Consider the following 18,245-nt stretch of genomic DNA (forward strand, 5'->3'; position numbering starts at 1 on the left):
TATGCTAAACTGATCTTCTGTATATAAAGAGAATAGAAAAAGAATCTTGATATGAATGGAAGGGGAGAGGGAGCAGGAAAGGGGAGGGTTGCAGGTAGGAGGGAAGTTATGGTGGGGGGAACCATTGAAATCCATAAGCTGTACTTTGAAAATTTATATTCATTAAATAAAAGTTAAAAAAATAAAAAAATAAAAAACTCAATAAAAATAAACTTAGTGTAGGTAAGGAAGATTCATAATCACAACACATAGTAACCTTGAGCAAACAGATGTAATCGAGCACAAACTTTCATGGCACCTGTAGTTAGATGTTTGTGTCACCATATCCAGTACTGTACAAAAAAGGAACTGTAACAAAAGGTTACCCCTTTGTATTCAGGTATTTTTGATAGTATGAAATGCTCTTGTTTCATTTGAGAATCTAGTGAACAAAGGTATTAAGAGAAATGTGCTTTGAACTACCTAGAGATTCAAATTTAACTAAGAACACTTAAAGTATAGCTCAAAGTCAAATTACAAAGTAATACTTTCCCCTCCCCACCAATCCCTGACAGGAGAAAAAAATACATTTCACAAAACAGTAAGCTGACTCACCCTGGGAAACTGTACTGAAAAGTGCAGGATCAATGGCTGGAATAGTCTGTGGAGCAGGTTGGATAGTATTACTTGTTACACCTGCAAATCAGAAAATCACAAATGGGTATAAAGTATGACATTTCTTAATTTATGTGCCAGGAAAGAACTTAAAGAATCATTGAAGAATTTTCTAATTTTACTTGTTTTCTTGAAACTGTATGTATTTTAATTGGATACAATTATGTGATGTGGAGGCTGGCATAGAAGACATGTAGGAAAATACATTATGCATTATTAATGTTACTTAGGGCTATGCCTGAGTTTCTACCCCAACCCTAACATTGCTCCTCTTTGAGAACAGGATGTTTCACCTCCATCCTAACATTGCTTCTCTTTAAGCAACGCTGTGCGTACTATTCATTTTTTTTAAAGATTTATTTATTCATTTGAAAGTCAGAGTTACACACAGAGAGGAGAGGCGAAGAGAAAGAGAGGTCTTCCAACTGATGGTTCACTCCCCAATTGGCTGCAATGGCTGGACCTGTGCTGATCCAAAGTCAGGAGCCAGGAGCCAGGAGCCAGGAGCCAGGAGCTTCTTCTGGGTTTCCCAGGAGCTTCTTCTGGGTTTCCCACGGTGGTGGAGGGGCCCAAGGACTTGGGCCATCTTCTACTGCTTTCTCAGGCCATAGCAGAGAGCTGGATTGGAAGTGGAGCAGCGGGGTCTCGAACCAGCACCCATATGGAATGCCATCACCTCAGGTCATGGCTTTAACCCGCTGCGCCACAGCACCGGCCCCATACTATTCAGTTTTGTGCATTTTTTTACTTCATATTTCCTAGCAATAATTCGAGAGTAACTCATAAGTCTGCCTGATTTAATAGCTACATGGTGTTCTATTCTATGTCTGTATCACAGTTCACTAACCAGTCCATTACTGATGGGCACTTCAGTTGTTGCTGATCTTTGCTACTACAGGAAATATTCTTATTCTGTATATATGTGTGAATATATTCACATAAAAATTTATAGAAGTAGGATTACAAAGTCAACAAACACATGAATTTCAAGCTGACCAATTCAATGACTACTTTTTGCTTGGTTTTGATAAGAGCTAACCAAAGACTAAGAATACATGACATAATTTTCTCCACAGAACTTGCCAAACATCAAAAGGCACATAAATATGCTATAAATCCAAGTGTACAATCCTCTCACGACCCAACCTTAATAGCAACATCATTCTCTGTGAAGCAATTTGTATTTTTGCTCAAATTAAAATCCACCAAACAGATTTACTGAAAAGGAATACTTTTCTTGTTAGTATTCTGCTTTGGGTTTTAAATGCTTATTGGGACAGCCCAATACGTGAAATTCAACTTAGTATTAACAAGAACAAAACAACTTAAGAGACAGAAAATTTGAGCTATGTGGTACAATAATATTATTTGAGTGGTAACACAAAAATAAATGTAGGCTGCATCTGAAGACTTTTGGTCATAGACATTCAGTTAAGGCTTGAAATGACAACACAGATCCAACATGCCTCAGGCAGCCCAGTCATGCCTGACACTGCCATTTGTCTTGAAGCACTGAAGTAAGGCCTGTCCTTATGGCAGCCATGGAGAACATGCTTCCACTGGGGCCTAAGGTATTAGCTCACCACAAGTTCATAAGCACCTGTTAAGCTAGTAAAATAGGTTTTAGTTTAAGCTACTTATTTATTTATTGAGATGCCCAATTCTGGTCATTTTTCTTTCTTTTTTTGATCTCACTTGTCAATTTGCAAATGGGTAACAAACCCCAGACTGCAGTATGGCAGAGTAATGAGATCATAAAAATACTCTTGCAGAAAACAGAACTGTGCTGGAAATTTCTTCCTATTACTTAACAAAACTACTAGTGATAATTAGTAGTTTCTAATTAATTCTTATGTAGATGCTTATGTAGCATATTAGGTAGGATCAATACATGTTAAATAATTAAATACTACAAGATTTCTATTTAAGTACTAACTTGTTCTACAGACTAAATGGCATTACATTAGGAAAGGGATAGGTGTTGATAATAAAACTGGAAGGCCAGCTCTCTGCTGTGGCCAGGGAGTGCAGTGGAGGATGGCCCAAGTACTTGGGCCCTGCACCCCATGGGAGACCAGGAGAAGCACCTGGCTCCTGCCATCGGATCGGCACGGTGCCCCAGTTGCAGCACGCTGGCCACGGCGGCCATTGGAGGGTGAACCAACGGCAAAGGAAGACCTTTCTCTCTGTCTCTCTCTCTCACTGTCCACTCTGCCTGTCAAAAAAAAAAAAAATAGATAATAAAACTGGAAAAAGGGTGGGTACTTGGTTGAAGGGTTAAGCTGCAACTTGGAAGGCCTACATTCCATATTGGAGTGCCTGGGTTCGACTCCTGGCTCCACTTTTGGTTCCAGCTTCTTACTAATGCTCATTCTGGGAGACAACAAGTGATGGCTCAAGTACTTGGGTCCTTGTCACAAACATTTTCTTGGCTTTGTCCTGGCCCACCCCTGGCTACTGCGGGCATTTGTGGAATGTACCAGTGGATGGAAGATTTCTCTCTCTTTCAAACAAATGAAAAAAATAAATGAAAAAAATTAAAGAAGGTTATCCAGAAAGTGTTACTAAACAGAATGCTCAAAGTAAGTAGGATTCAGAAAGCAGACAAAAATGGAGAAAAACATGCTACTTGTGAGGAATAGGAAAGGCAATGTTAAGATACTAGAAGAATAGGGTTGAATGGAACTTCATTGATACAGCACTGAGAAAAATGCTGAGGCCAGAATATCAAGAACTGAATACCAAAGATTAACAAAAGAACTGAAATGAAGTGTATAACCCAGGTCCGTTTTTGCTTTATGGATGAGGTGAGATGCATTTACAATGACAAGCTTAGCATTAATCATAACGTAATCCTATTATTTAATCTAATTAGTTTTTTTCAGTAAGATCTTTCCCCCTAATATTCACAGGCTGCAAAAATCATGTTTAAAGAGAAAGAAAAAACTGTATAGTTTTATTACCTACATAAGATATTTGCAGAGTAAAGCACAAGAGGCAAACACTTCGCCTGCTTAAACAATCACTATGCCTGCCCTCCTAGCACCCCTTTTGCTTTTCTTGTGGAAGAACTAAAAACTGTAAATTAGTACATACTATTCTTCTCAGCTATCTTAAGGATTTCCCTTTGATAAAAGTACATCCTGGACCTTTATATGAGAGAAAGTAAATCATTCTTAAAGTGAGTAAGAGGGGAAACATCTGCTATATTTATAAACTATAAATGTTATTTTGTTTTTTATTAGACAGCTATGAACTGATTTTTTTTTTTTTTACCCTTTCAAATATAATGGAAAAAAATCCGGGGGCTAGTTGGAGATCCCAACATCTTGAATCAATTTTAAGAGAAATAAAGTTTCATAAATGTAGCTTTTGATTTGATAGGATTTTAGATCCTTACAAGAGAAAACGGGGCTGGTGCCATGGCCTAGCAGCTTAAGCCTCTGACTGAGATGCTGGAATCCCATGTGGGTGCCAGTTCGAGTCCTGGCTGCTCCTCTTCTGATCCAGCTCCTTGCTGAAGGCCTGGGAAAAGCAGCAGAAGATGGCCCAACTGCTTGGGCTCCTGCACCCACGTGGGAGACCTGGAAGAAGTTCCAGGCTTCTGGCTTCAGTCTGGCCCCGCCTTGGCTGATGCAGCTATTTGGGAAGTGAACCAGCAGATGGAAAATCTCTCTCTCCTTCTCTCTCTTTAACTGCCTTTCAAAAAACAAATTAAAACAAACAAACAAACAAACAAAAGCCAGTACTGAAGTGGAAAAAAGATTAAGTTGGAGAGAGTTAGGTGCAAATTCTGGTTATGTCATTTACTAAGTATGTTTGTTTTCTTGAGATAATTGCCTAATCTTTTCAGACTTTTTAATTTAGGGTAATATCTGGGCTGGTGTTGCAGAGTAGCAGGTAAGGCTACTGTCTGCGATGTCAGCACCCTATATGTCTGCTGGTTCATTTTCCAGCTGCTTCATTTCAGATTCAATTTCTTGTTGACGGCCTGGAAAAGCAGCAGAAAATGGCCCAAGTGGTTGGGCCTCTGCAACCAACATGGAGAACCAAATGGAGTTCCTGGCTCCTGACTCCATCGTGGCCCAGTTCTGGCCATTGTGGCCATCTAGGGAGTGAACCAAAGGAAGGAAGATCTTTCTCTCTCCAACTCTGACTTAAATGAATGAATGAGTGAATGAATAAATAAATAAATAAAGTTGCTGTAATATAAGTATAAATTAGTTATGATTACTATTATGATTATTATTATTTTAAGATTTATTTATTCATCTGAAACTCAGAGTTACAGAGAGAGAGGGTGAGACAGAGAGAATGGTCTTCCATCCGCTAATCTACTCCCCAAATGGCTGCAACAGTTGGGGCTGGGCCAGGCTGAAGCCAGGAGCCAAGAGCTTAATTTAGGTCCTCCATGTGGGTACAGGGCCCAAGCACTTGGGCCATTGTCCGCTGCGTTCACAGACACATTAGCAGACAGCTAGATTGGAAGTGGAGCAGCTGGGACTTGGACTGGTGCCCATATTGGATTTTGGCCTCACAAGAGGTGGCTTTACCTGCTATGCCTTAACACAGGGCCCATGATAACTATTAAACTGAATCAAAATATACTGTTTATGCCTGGAAATTTCCTAATAGAATACCACCTCCTAATATCTATTTTTATGTCATGAATATTTTACCCAGAAGATACTATATTAGTTTGAACATAGGAAATTACCAATATTTTATCATTTATGTTGTTCAAAAATAGCAATTTTATATGGATCAGTTTATTTTAGCCCTACTAATAAAAGCTATTTTTGGGGCTGGAGCCATGGCTCACTTGGTTAATCCTCCGCCTGCAGTGCCAGCATCCCATATGGGCGCTGGGTTCTAGTCCTGGCTGCTCCTCTTCCAGTCCAGCTCTCTGCTGTGGCCTGGGAAGGCAGTGGAGGATGGCTCAGGTGCTTGGGCCCCTGCACCCACATGGGAGACCAGGAAGAGGCACCTGGCTCCTGCCTTCAGATCAGTGCAGCGCCGGCTGTTGCGGCCAACTGGGGAGTCAACCAACGGAAGGAAGACCTTTCTCGCTGTCTCTCTCTCTCACTGTCTATAACTCTGTCAAATAAATAAAAAAAAAGAAAGCTATTTTCTCTTTCATACAAATATACACACACACACAGCTTTGCCTAAAGCAAAAGTCCGTGGGCAATCTTTCTCCAGGTGTGATACCTTATTGATACACAAAATGATTGTAAATGCTCATTAACTTACCATTAAATACCCTGTCTATCTCTGGCACAGAAAGAGGAAGGAACAGGGTGGGAAAGAAGGAAAAAAAGCTAATTTGCTGAAAGCTGATTTTGTGTTAGGCACAGCACTAGTCAGTTTTTATTTTTCCCTTTTAATAACTGAAATAATCATGACATGATCAATTTCATTTTAGAAAGAGAAAAATTCAATGTTATAGAAGTTGATTATTAGTTAAGTTTATGATTAGTAATGGATAGAAATTAATAACCAACAGTCTTTGATTCCAAAATATACTGCATTCTCACTTGACCTCTCTATGAGAATGCCTGTATCTGAAACTCTTAATTAGTGTTTAAACTTCAAGTATAACTAAAACAGTATTCATCCAAGGTAAATACACTGAAGTAACTAGTTCTGCTACATTATTCTACACTGAAAATACTGAACATTTCTAAAAGACAGTAAAATACTTAAAACAATGTTCCATGAAATTTTACTTGCAAAAGAAATTCAAACTAGTTTTACTACTAATGTCACCACCCAGAACAATAGGCATTGACAAGTCCACAGTAAAAGATATACAAAGGAAATCAGTATCAAAATGAACACTTACATTAATAATCTTAAAGACAAAATATTAGTAGTATCTTTATATAACATAAAGTTGAAAGTTTTAAAACAGAAGGAAGATGGCCAACATGATAGCTAGTACAAAGGTCAAAATAGGAAAATTTTAAATGTTATTCAACTCATACAAAATAATCTAAACATTTTGGGTAAACGGAGGCTGGCAATTGAAAGCTAATATAGCAATGGTATGTTACATATTAAAAATGGAAACCAGAGTTCAAATGATGACTCTCCGTGCACTAATTTATTTGAAAGGGAGAGTTACAAAGAGGGAGGGACAGAGAGAGACAGACATAGATCTTCCATCCACCAGTTCACCCATCAAATGACTGCAACAGCTAGGGCTGGGCCAGGCCAAAGCCAGAAGCCTAGAACTCCATCCAGGTCTTTCACATGGACACATGGATGGCAGGGACCCAATTACTTGAACCATCTGCTGCTGCTTACCCAGGCACATGAGAGCTGGATTGGAAGTGGAGTAACCAAGGGCTTGAGCCGGCGCCCATATGGGATGCCAGTATCACAGGCATATGTGCAGTGGCCCCCAGTGAAGAACTTTCTATTTTGAAGTAAGAGTAATACTTTGTCAACAATATGATTAAATGAAAGACTACCTTCAGTTTGTCTATCGACACTGACTACTGGAGAGTCATTCTATCAGATCTTTTTGTCTATGACCACATAGTATAGATTTTCTCAAAGATAACAGATATTTCTTTTCTTGTAAAGTCATATGTCTATCATGTTGAAGAAAAAATAACCTGAAGCTCCTGCTTTCACCTGTCTGAGATTTTACGGCTACTGAGATTCTGTTCAAACCCTCTACTTCCTCCTTAAGTGACGGGCAGCAGCAGGGTCCTAAGGGAACAAAGCAAGGAAAATCTACTCTTGCTATTGGAGTGCGACCATCACACAGCCTAGGACATACTTCACTCAACTCAGTGCTCTTCTTAAACAATATTGAAGGGGGATGAAGGGTAAAGGAAGAAAAAGAAAAAAAGAGTACTATATATAAAAAACACAGACACTACTCCTTTTAGTAAGTTATAAAGTTAACTGTAATCTACATATAAATACTTGTTATTTCTCAAACCTAAAATACAACTAACATTAAAACTTCAATGAAAAGAATTAAATGTTTTCTGTGGTATCAAATGGAATTTAAGATCTTATACTTCATGAATACCATTAATAAGGCACAGACATGATAAGAAGTGTAGTTCATATGTATAAAAGAGAAATCCAAAAGTCATTAAGCTTTAATTTCCTACCTGTGCCATGAGGCACTTCCGCTGGTGTGTTGGCTGGAGCGTGTGCACCCGGAGGAATCTGTATGCCACTATAGCTGCCTGATGGCATGCTGCCTGGGTCAAATGCTGAGGATGATGATGGCTGAGGTGGTTGAGTGGGCAAAGAGGCTACTCCGGCATCTTCATTTTCTTCACCATCTATTATATAATATATATATATAATTATATATAATATACATATATAATATATATACAATGTTAAAAGTATTTTGTTTTTTTTTTTAAACTTATATTTAATAAATATAAATTTCCAAAGTACAGCTTTTGGATTACAGTGGCTTTTTCCCCCCATAACCTCCCTCCCACCTGTAACCCTCCCAATCTCCTGCTCCCTCTCCCATCCCATTCACATCAAGATTCATTTTCAATTATCTTTATATACAGAAGATCAATTTAGTATATATTAAGTAAAGCTTTTAACAGTTTGCACCTACACAGAAACACAAAGTGTAAAGTACTATTTCAGTACTAGTTACAGCATTAATTCACATAGTACAATACATTAAGGACAGAGATCCTACATGGGGAGCAGGTGCACAGTGACTCCTGTTGTTGATTTAACAACTGACACTCTTGTTTATGGTGTCAGTAATCACCCGAGGCTCTTGTCATGAGTTGCCAAGGCTATGGAGGCCTTTTGAGTTCGTCAACTCTGATCTTATTTAGACAAGGTCATGGTCAAAGTGGAAGTTCTCTCCTCCCTTCAGAGAAAGGTACCTCCTTCTTTGATGGCCCATTCTTTCTGCTGGGATCTCACTCACAGAGATCCTAAAAGTAGGTATTTTGAAATGATAAGCATTCTTATTTTATTGTACACATATTACAGTCTACATAGGGAATTCTATTTAATAAATTTGATAAGCAGGTCCTATCTCTTTAGATAATAGTTTTAATTTTTTCTATGATATTAAAATACAATTGTACCTGACATTATTATTAATGCTTCTTTCAGGTTCATATTTTTGAATATTTTAACGTCTTTGCATGTAGAATAATTTTCTTTAAATAAGAACTCTATTTTATGACTGCTGCCTTTTAGTCAATATTATTTTGTACTAGCTATTAAATGATTAGGAATGTGTATCAAACTACTAATAGACAAAAATCTGAAAGTGGTAAGTTTTTTATCTTGATAAGTTTTGAAATATACTTTTAAAGTATACTGTATTATTAGCTAAAGCTGAAAACTTTGAGAAAATTAAATGTTGATAGTATATTTAAAGGATAACATGCCAATTTTGTGAATCTTGTGACTTAAAATTAAAGAAGAATAAGTATAGGATATAGACTTTTTTTTATTTGACATGTAGAGTTTACAGACAGTGAGAGAAAGAGACAGAGAGAAAAGTCTTCCTTCCATTGGTTAACTCTCCAAATGGCCGCAATGGCCAGAGCTATGCAATCCGAAGCCAGGAGCCAGGAGTTTCTTCCTGGTCTCCGATGTGGGTGCAGGGGCCCAAACACTTGGGCCATCCTCCGCTGCTTGCCCAGGCCACAGCAGAGAGCCGGACTGGAAGAGGAGCAACTGGGACTAGAACCCAGCGCCCATATGGGATGCTGGTGCCGCAGGTAGAGGTTTAACCTAGTGCGCTGCGGTGCCAGCTCCTGCTTACCACATTTAAAAAATATCTTTCTTTATCTGATTATACTATATCATATATTCTCTGCAGGTAATTTAAATAAAAGAAAATCAAGGTTACCAATTACTTTGAGATGGGCTTTCTACTAGGAAATCTTGTTGATACATTTATACTTTATAAACATTAAAATCATCTTCCTCTCTATTAGAGAATTCTAACATTTATATACTCTGGGAATGAAAACCACCCCACTATTTAAAGGCACTGAAAACTCGCCAAACGCTGACAGAAACTAGAGTGAACGTGACCCTGGGAGATGGACTAACTTACATGTGATTTTCCCAAAACAGTCTATGCAGAAGAAAGAGTAACTGACAGTTTAGTCTTGAAATATCTACAAACTCCAGCTAGCTACCTGCATACCCTGAAAGTATGCAGACACACTCAAGGAAGACTCCAGGTAGCCCTAGAATAAAGTAATAGCTTAAAGCTGAAGGAAAAAGTTATCAATCTGAGTTCAGGTAAGTTAACTATTAAAATAAGAATTACGGCTTTGTAGAAGAAAATTGTATGCAAAGGAGTTACAACATGCTATTAACAATAAAAATTATTTGAGGTATAGGGGAAATAAAGAACATTATGACCAGAGAAAGAAGGAAAAAAACAGAGAAAAAGATTTTAAATTGATTCAGAGATTTATCAATAAAAAAGAATTTTATAACAGCTTTTATAAATATATTAAAGATTATTAAGAAAAATATGGCATAATTCATCAGAGAAAAGAAAAATCTAAGAGGGAAACAAAAAAAAATAAGAAACAGAAAACGAATGACAAAATAGTAGGCTTGGACTGAACACTATTTTGAAGGGATGTACTGAAAGACTGAATAAAACACTGCTCACATGCAGTGATTGAGACACTACTTGTGCAGCTCACTTCCCATATCAGAGTGCCAGGTCAGAGTCTTGGCTCCGCTTCCACAACCACTGCCTGCTAACGTTCACATTGGGAAGGCAGAAGACGACACAAGGGCTTGGGTCCCTGCCACCCATGTGGGAGACTAAGATTCAGTTCCTAGCTGTTGTTTTCGCCTGTTCCAGCCTTGACTATTGGCAGGCATTTGGAGTGTGAATAGCAGATGGAAGATCTCTTTCTCTTTCAAATAAAATGAAAATGAAAAATTAGGAAAAATACTTTGGTATGCCTAAACTTTATAAAGGATGGAAATAGATGTATCATGTAAGCTCTAAGGAACACAAGATGAAGTGACTAATTTTAATAGATCAAACAGAATTGATGATAAGCAATATTAGCAGAGATACAGTGCAATATTTCATAATGATAAAGAGTCACATAAATAGTCAACCAGATGAAAGCAAGGTGCTAATTGTGGTATTAGGAAAAACAAAATTTATGGCAAGGAGTAGCAGTTAAATACAGTGGAATATTTAAAAATAATAAAAGGGTTAGTTCATTAAAATTAAGCAATTATAAAATTACATGTACTTAACAAAATAGAGCTTTAAACAAAACAAAACCTGACAGAACTAGTAAAATCCCCATAGTTGAAGATTTTTAACACCCTTTTATTAGTCATATTCACAGAATACTATTAACCACCAAAGGCAGAACATTTTGTCAATTGCACATAGAATGTTGATCAAGACTAATCATATGCTGAATTATAAACTCAATAAACTTCAAAATACAGCAATCTTTAAAAAGTATTTTATTCTCTGACAAAAATGGAATTGAATTAAATAACAATAAGATATCTAAAAATATCTCAGATTATTTATTTATTTATTTGAGAGGTAGCGTTGTATATATAGAGAGAGGAAGAGACAGAAAGAAAGGTCTTCCATCCGCTGCTTCACTTCCCAAATGGCCACCATGGCCAGAGCTGTGCTGATCCGAAGCCAGGAGCCAGGAGCTTCTTCTGGGTCTCCCATGTGGGTGCAGGGCCCAGGCACTTGGGCCTCTTCCACTGCTTTCTCAGGCCATAGCAGAGAGTTGGATTGGAAGTGGAACAGCCAGGACATGAACTCGTGCCCATATGGGATGCAGGCACCACAGACAAAGGCCTAGCCTACTATGCCATGGTGCTGATCCCATACAAAATATTTTGAAATTGAACAATATACTTCTTTTTTTTAATTTATTTTTTTATTTTTTGACAGGCAGAGTGGACAGTGAGAGAGAGAGACAGAGCGAAAGGTCTTCCTTTGCCGTTGGTTCACCCTCCAATGGCCGCCACGGCCAGCGCGCTGCAGCTGGTGCACTGCGCTGATCTGATGGCAGGAGCCAGGTACTTATCCTGGTCTCCCATGGGGTGCAGAGCCCAAGTACTTGGGCCATCCTCCACTGCACTCCCTGGCCACAGCAGAGAGCTGGCCTGGAAGAGGGGCAACCGGGACAGAATCTGGCGCCCGACTGGGACTAGAACCTGGTGTGCCGGTGCCGCAAGGTGGAGGATTAGCCTAGTGAGCCACAGCGCTGGCCTAAACAATATCCATTACTCAAAAAGGAAATCAGAAATACAGAATGTTGCTAAATTAGTTCTTAGAGGGAAACTGATAGATTTAAATGTTTTTATTAGAAAGAAGAAATTTAAGAATCAAAGATAGATGTTTCCTCAAGAAATTACAGAAAAAAACGAAAACACAAATCTAAGAGAAGGAAAAAAATGAGATAGAAAATTAAAAAATAATACTTAAAAATCATTCGTTTTAGCAATCAAACAAAACTCTGTCAAGATATAGTAGAATAGAGAGAAAAAATAGATATTACCAATGTTAAGAATGAAAAAGCTGTATCCTACAGACAATAAAAGTATATTGAGGGGACTGGTGTTTTGGAGTAGTAGGTTAACCCTCCGCCTGTGGTGCCAGCATCCACATGGGCGCTGGTCAGGGTCTTGGCTGCTCCACTTCCCATCCAGCTCCCTGCTAATGGCCTGGGAAAGCAGTGAACCGTGGCTCAAGTACTTTGGCCCCTGAACCCATGTGGGAGACCCAGAAGAAGCTCCTGGCTCATGGTTTTGGATGGCCCCGTTTCAGCCACTGCAGCCATTTGGGGAGTGAACCAGAGGATGTAAGACCTCTCTCTCTTTCTCCCCCTCTCTCTGTCTGTAACTCCGCCTCTCATATAAATAAATAAATATTTTAAAAAGTAGCATAGTGAGGACAATAAGGCAATATTAAGCTGCTAACTAGAATACCTAAGAAAATGTCACACCTACTCAAAATACACAAACTACTAAACCCCATGAAGGAAGAGATGAGCTGACATCTGGCTATACCTATATCTATTGAAGGAATCTAATGCACAGTCAGAAACCTTCCAACAAAGAAAATGGATGGCCTACAGGGATTAAGTGGTGGATTCTATCAGTCATCTAAATAAGAAAAAACACCAATCTTAAGCAAACACCTTCCGAAAACAGTAGAGGAGGGATTACTGTCAATTTGTTTTATGGTGCAGTGTAACCCTAATGCCAAAGCTTCCCAAAGACATAAATAAATGTAGATACAGATCCTTACTATTAGAACTAGATTTAGTTATATAAGGTTCTATCATGAATACGGGAGTTTACCAAGGAGGGCAGCGTTGGTCTAACATTTGAAAATCCATCAATCAATGCAACACATATTAATAGAATAAAAAGAAAAAACCATTATCTTTTTAACAAATGCATAAAAAGAACTTGATAAAATTCTGCATCTCAATATCCTAAGAAAACAAAGTAGCTTGATTCAGACATTTTGTTATATCAATGAGAAGTGGAATAATATAGCATGTATCTTTACATTTACTACAAATATATGTATGCATATAATACTTTATATGTAATCAGAAAGTAGAAGTAGCTTTCCCAGTATAATTACTAAATGTGAGGATGAGCTCAATCTTTGGTACTTAGCTCTAAGAGTACACACTCTTTTTGAGAGATCTAACATTTCACTCTGGCTTCACCTCTTTCATTTCACTCTGGCTTCACCTCTTTTTTTTTTTTTTTTTTACTTTTTAAAAAACATATAATGTGAACAAATTTCATGTACTTCATATATACAGATTTGAGGATAATGATATTTCCCACCATAACCTCCCTGCTGTCCACATCCCACATCTCTTCGTCTTTCCTTTGTTTTTACAATGATATACTTTCAGTTTATTTTATAGTCACAAGCAAATAGATTTCAACAAGTGGTATGTAGAAAAATTACTATTCTTCAAGACAAGGGCTATAAACAATAAATCTCAAAATGTCAGTTTCACTCATATACATTACATTTTTTATACTCTGTATATTAATTACCACCAATCAGGGAAAAGATATATTGTCTTTCTTGGGACTGGCTTATTTCACTAAGCATGATAGTTTCCAGTAGCATCCATTTTGTTGCAAAAGACAGGGTTTCATTCTTTTTATGGCTGAGTAGTATTCCATAGTGTATATATACCACATTTTCTTTATTCAAGTCATCAGTTGATAGACATCTGGGTTGATTCCCTATCTTAGCTATTGTGAATGGAGCTGCTATAAACATGGGGATACAGATCACTCTTTCATATGCTGATTTCATCTCTTTTGGATAAATTCCCAGGAGTGGGGATTTGGGTAATATGAGAGCTCTATTTTCAGGTTTCTGAGGAATCTCTGTACTGTCTTCCATAATGGTTGTACTGGTTTACATGCCTACCAATAGTGGTTTAGGGTACCTTTTTTCCTCATACCCATGCCAGCATTTATATATGGCTATACTAACCAGGGTAAGGTAAAACGTAATTGTGGTTTTGATTTGCATTTCTTTGATGGCTAATGATCCTAAGCATTTTATTCATGTGTCTTGGCCATCTAAATTTCATCCTTTGAAAAACGCCTGGGGGCTGGTGCTGTGGTATAGTGGGTAGAGCCATCGCCTGCAGTGTTGGCATCTCATTTAGACACTGGTTTAAATCCTGGCTGCTCCACTTCCAATCTGGCTCTCTGCTATGGCCTGGAAAAGCAGTAGAGGATGACCCAAGTCCTTGGGCCCCTGCACCTATGTGGAAGAACCGGAAGAAACTCCTGGCTCCTGGCTTTGGATCAGTGCAGCTCTGGCCACTGAGGCCATTTGGGGAGTGAACCAGCAGATGGAAGACCTCTCTCTCTCTCTCTTTCTTTCTCTCTCTGTTTTCTCTCTCTGTCTTTCAAATATATATATATAAAGAAAAATGCCTGTTCATGTCCTTTAACCATTTCTTGACTGCTTTGTTATTGCTGAGTTTCTTGAGCTATTCATATATTCTGGATATTAATCCTTTATCAGTGGCATAGTTTACAAATATTTTCTACCATTCTGTCAGTTGATTCTTGTTGAGTGTTTCCTTTGTATTGCAGAAGCTGCTTAGCTTGATGTAATCCCATTTGTCTATTTTTTGCTTTGATTGAGCTTCTGGGATCTTTTCCAAGAAGTCTTTGCCTATGCCAATGTGTTGTAGTTTCCTCAGTGTTTTCCTTTCGTAATTTGATGTTATCAGGTCATAGACGAAGGTCCTTAATTCAATTAGAGTTTATTTTTGTAGACGGTGTAAGGTAGGGATCTTGCTTCATATTTCTGCACGTGGAGATCCAGTTTTCCCAGCACCATTTGTTGAAGAAACTGCCCTTTTTCTAGGAATTGGTTTTAGCTTGTTTGTCAAAGATTAGTTGGTTGTAGATGCATGGATTGATTTCTGGGATTTCTATTCTGTTTCATTGATCTACATGTCTTTTTTTTTTTTTTTTTGGCCAGTACCAGGCTGTTTTGATTGTAACTACTGTGAAGTATGTCTTGAAAGCTGGCATTGTGATGCTTACAATTTTATTTTTTGTTATATAATATTGCTTTAGCTATTTGTGGGTCTCTTGGTTTCCATATGAATTTTAGCATCATTTTTTTCAGATATGAGAAGGATGTCATTGGTATTTTTAATGGGATCACACTGAATTTGTAAATTGCTTTTGGTGGTATGGACATTTTGATATTCATTCTTCCAATCCATGAACATGGAAGATTTTTCCATTTTTTTGTGTGTTTTCTGTTTCTTGAATATTTTGTAATTTCATTGTAGAGACCTTTCACATCCTTGGTTAAATTTATTCTAAGGTAATTTAAATTTTTTTTGCAGCTACTGTGAATGGTACTGATCTTAAATGTTCTTTTTGAGCCATGACATTGTTAGTGTATACAAAGGCTACTGATTTTTGTTGTTGATTTTATATCCTGCAACTTCACCCAACTCTCTTATGAGTCTCAATAGTCTTAGTGGAGTCTTTTGGTTTCCCTATATAAACGATCATGTACTTCTGCAAACAGAGATAATCTGACTTCTTCCTTTGCAATTTGTATTCCTTTTATTTCTTTTTCTTGCCTAATGGCTCTGGCTAAAACTTCTAGAACCATATTGGATAGTAATGTTGAAAGTGGACATCCCTCTTGCTTTTGAGATGACAACTTCAAAGTTCTAATTTTATCACAGATGGTTCTTCTGAAATCTTTGGTAAAATATCAAGTTGCCAATTGTACTACTTCAAGTACAGATTAGAACTTCAGTGTTCTTTTAATTTTCTTAACAAATCTGTTCATCTTGTGCCATTTCTTTGAATGGAAACAGTATGCGTCCAACCTCCAAAGGTGGACCTATAGGGAACATCTTTCATTTCTTCCTTATCTCACTCATTGATCAAGTCCCACTGATCATACTTCTATAACTCTACCTTGTTCTCTCTCATTTTTTTAAAGATTTATTTATTTATTTGAAAGTCAGAGTTACACAGAGAAGCAGAAGAGAGAGAGAGAGAGAGAGAGAGAGAGAGAGGTGTCTTCCATCTGCTGGTTCACTCCCCAATTGGCTGCAATGGCTGGAGCTGAGCTGATACAAAGCCAGGAACCAGGTGCTACTTCTGGGTCTCCCAAGGGGCCCAAGGACTTGGGCAGTTCTTCACTGCCCTCCGAGGCCATAGCAGAGAGCAGGATTGGAAATGGAGCAGCTGGGAATCAAACCAGCTCCCATATGGAATGCTGGCACTGCAGGCAGTGGCTTTACCTGCTACACCACAGCACTGGCCCCTACCTTGTTCTCTTTATCTCCAAGGCCAATACCTTACTCAGGCTGCCATTACTTTTCATTTAAATTACTAACAGCCCCTGAATTTGTCTCACAACCTATAGATTTATCCTTCCCAAATTAACTGTCAAAAATATATAATATTTAAGTTTCTATATTCCAGTCAATTTTCAATCTTTTACTCTCTGCAGAAGGATTTTTTTAATATTTAAATATGTACTTATTTATTAATTTTATCTGAGAAGGGAGAGAAGAGAAACAGAAAGAACTCCTATCTGCCATACACACCCCAGATGCCTAAAATGGCTCAGGAAGGCAGGGTCTGGTCGAAGCCTAGAACCATGAATTCAACCCAAGTCTACCGCATGGGTGGAAATGATCCAAGTACTTGGGCCATCTCTTGCTGCTTCCGAGTATGTGCATTAGCAGTAATCTGGAATAAATGTGGAGAGGCTGGGCATCCCAAGTGGCATCTTAATTGCTAGGGCAAATGGCACCCAATGCTACCCCACCCCACCCCCACCACCAGTTGTAGCTTTCTACCTGGTTTGGTTCAATTAATATTCAATATTCATCTAGGCACAATCTCTTACAATCATAGATTATAAATGCTTATTAAACTATTGCTCCTCATGAGAATATAAGCTCCTGTATGAAAGTGACTATGTTGTATACATCCCATGTACTTGCCTAATACTAGAAATGACATTAAGACTAACAAGAAAAAATATATGAACTATTTAAAAAATGCAAGCACAAAGGTAAGTCCTGGGAGGTGGCAGGCATTACAAATTCAGGGCTCTCGATCATGTCTAAAGCATATGGATATTCTTCATAATGCTGACACTGTGCTCTCAAAGGAAGGCTAAATGAACAGTTTTCATGTTCAATGGTAGGTGACTGAGATATTTTCTTAAAATGCTTATTAGGGAAGATAACTATGTATAAGGTTTGTTATTTCATGTTAAATTGGTTGACGAAAACAAGGTATCTACTTAAATGTAAACAACAGCATAGACTTTAGAATTACAGGTCCGGACTAAAATCGTGGTTATATTCACTAATTAGAGCTTGGGCAAGTTATTTATATTCTGTAAGTATTCATTCTTCTAATTCTAAATAGGGATGTCCTTCTACATTCAGAAATTAGGAGGACTAAGTTAGATAATATCTGCCTATGTAAAACATTTAGCACTGTGACTTATATCTAGCAAGTATAAAATATATTATAAATATTACCTTGTTATGAAGATACTAACATTTTTAAGTATATATTTTATTAGACTATACATAACAACTTTGAAGAAATTCAGATGAAAGAGATCAGCAGTATCAGATTAGAAAACAAAGATGAGCATTTTAAGAGAAGAAATGGCTTTAACTAAAGAAAAATGGTATTTTTTTTCCCATTAACTTCCCAGGCTATAATGAAGGGTTTACACAGGTGATAGGGAGAACTCCCTCTGCAGTTCATTTGCTGAAGTCCTAATTCTCCATGTGACAACATTTGGATAGAGCCTCTTTAAAGAGGTAATTAAGATTAAATGAGGTCATAAGGGTGGGACTTTAGTCTTAGACAACTGTGAGGAGGAAAAGAGAAATTTCTGTTTCTCTCACCAGCATAGCAAGATGGCCAGTTCCAAGGTAAAAAGACAGCATGTGAATAGAAATCAGCTCCACCAGACCTTAATTGAGAATGGTGAGAAAGTGTTTAAGACACACAGCCTATGGTTTGCTGTGACAGCC

At 37.8% G+C, this 18,245-nt stretch overlaps 1 protein-coding gene across 3 annotated transcripts in view; it reads right to left on the minus strand.

The window, feature by feature from the left end:
- The window catches only part of VTA1 (vesicle trafficking 1), a 105,000-nt gene that overhangs the window by 23,739 nt on the left and 63,016 nt on the right, over nt 1-18,245 (minus strand). The window contains exons 6-7 of one of the 3 annotated variants that reach the window (XM_002714850.5): nt 7,788-7,964; nt 595-675 (exon numbers count right to left, since the gene is read on the minus strand). In XM_002714850.5, the coding sequence (XP_002714896.2) occupies nt 595-675; nt 7,788-7,964 (258 nt within the window). The remainder of the gene's footprint in view (nt 1-594; nt 676-7,787; nt 7,965-18,245) is intronic. The other 2 variants (XM_051854265.2, XM_070073492.1) reach the window with 2 other exon arrangements.

This window comes from Oryctolagus cuniculus, chromosome 5 (genome assembly GCF_964237555.1).
Source record: "Oryctolagus cuniculus chromosome 5, mOryCun1.1, whole genome shotgun sequence".
Lineage (NCBI taxonomy): Eukaryota > Metazoa > Chordata > Mammalia > Lagomorpha > Leporidae > Oryctolagus > Oryctolagus cuniculus.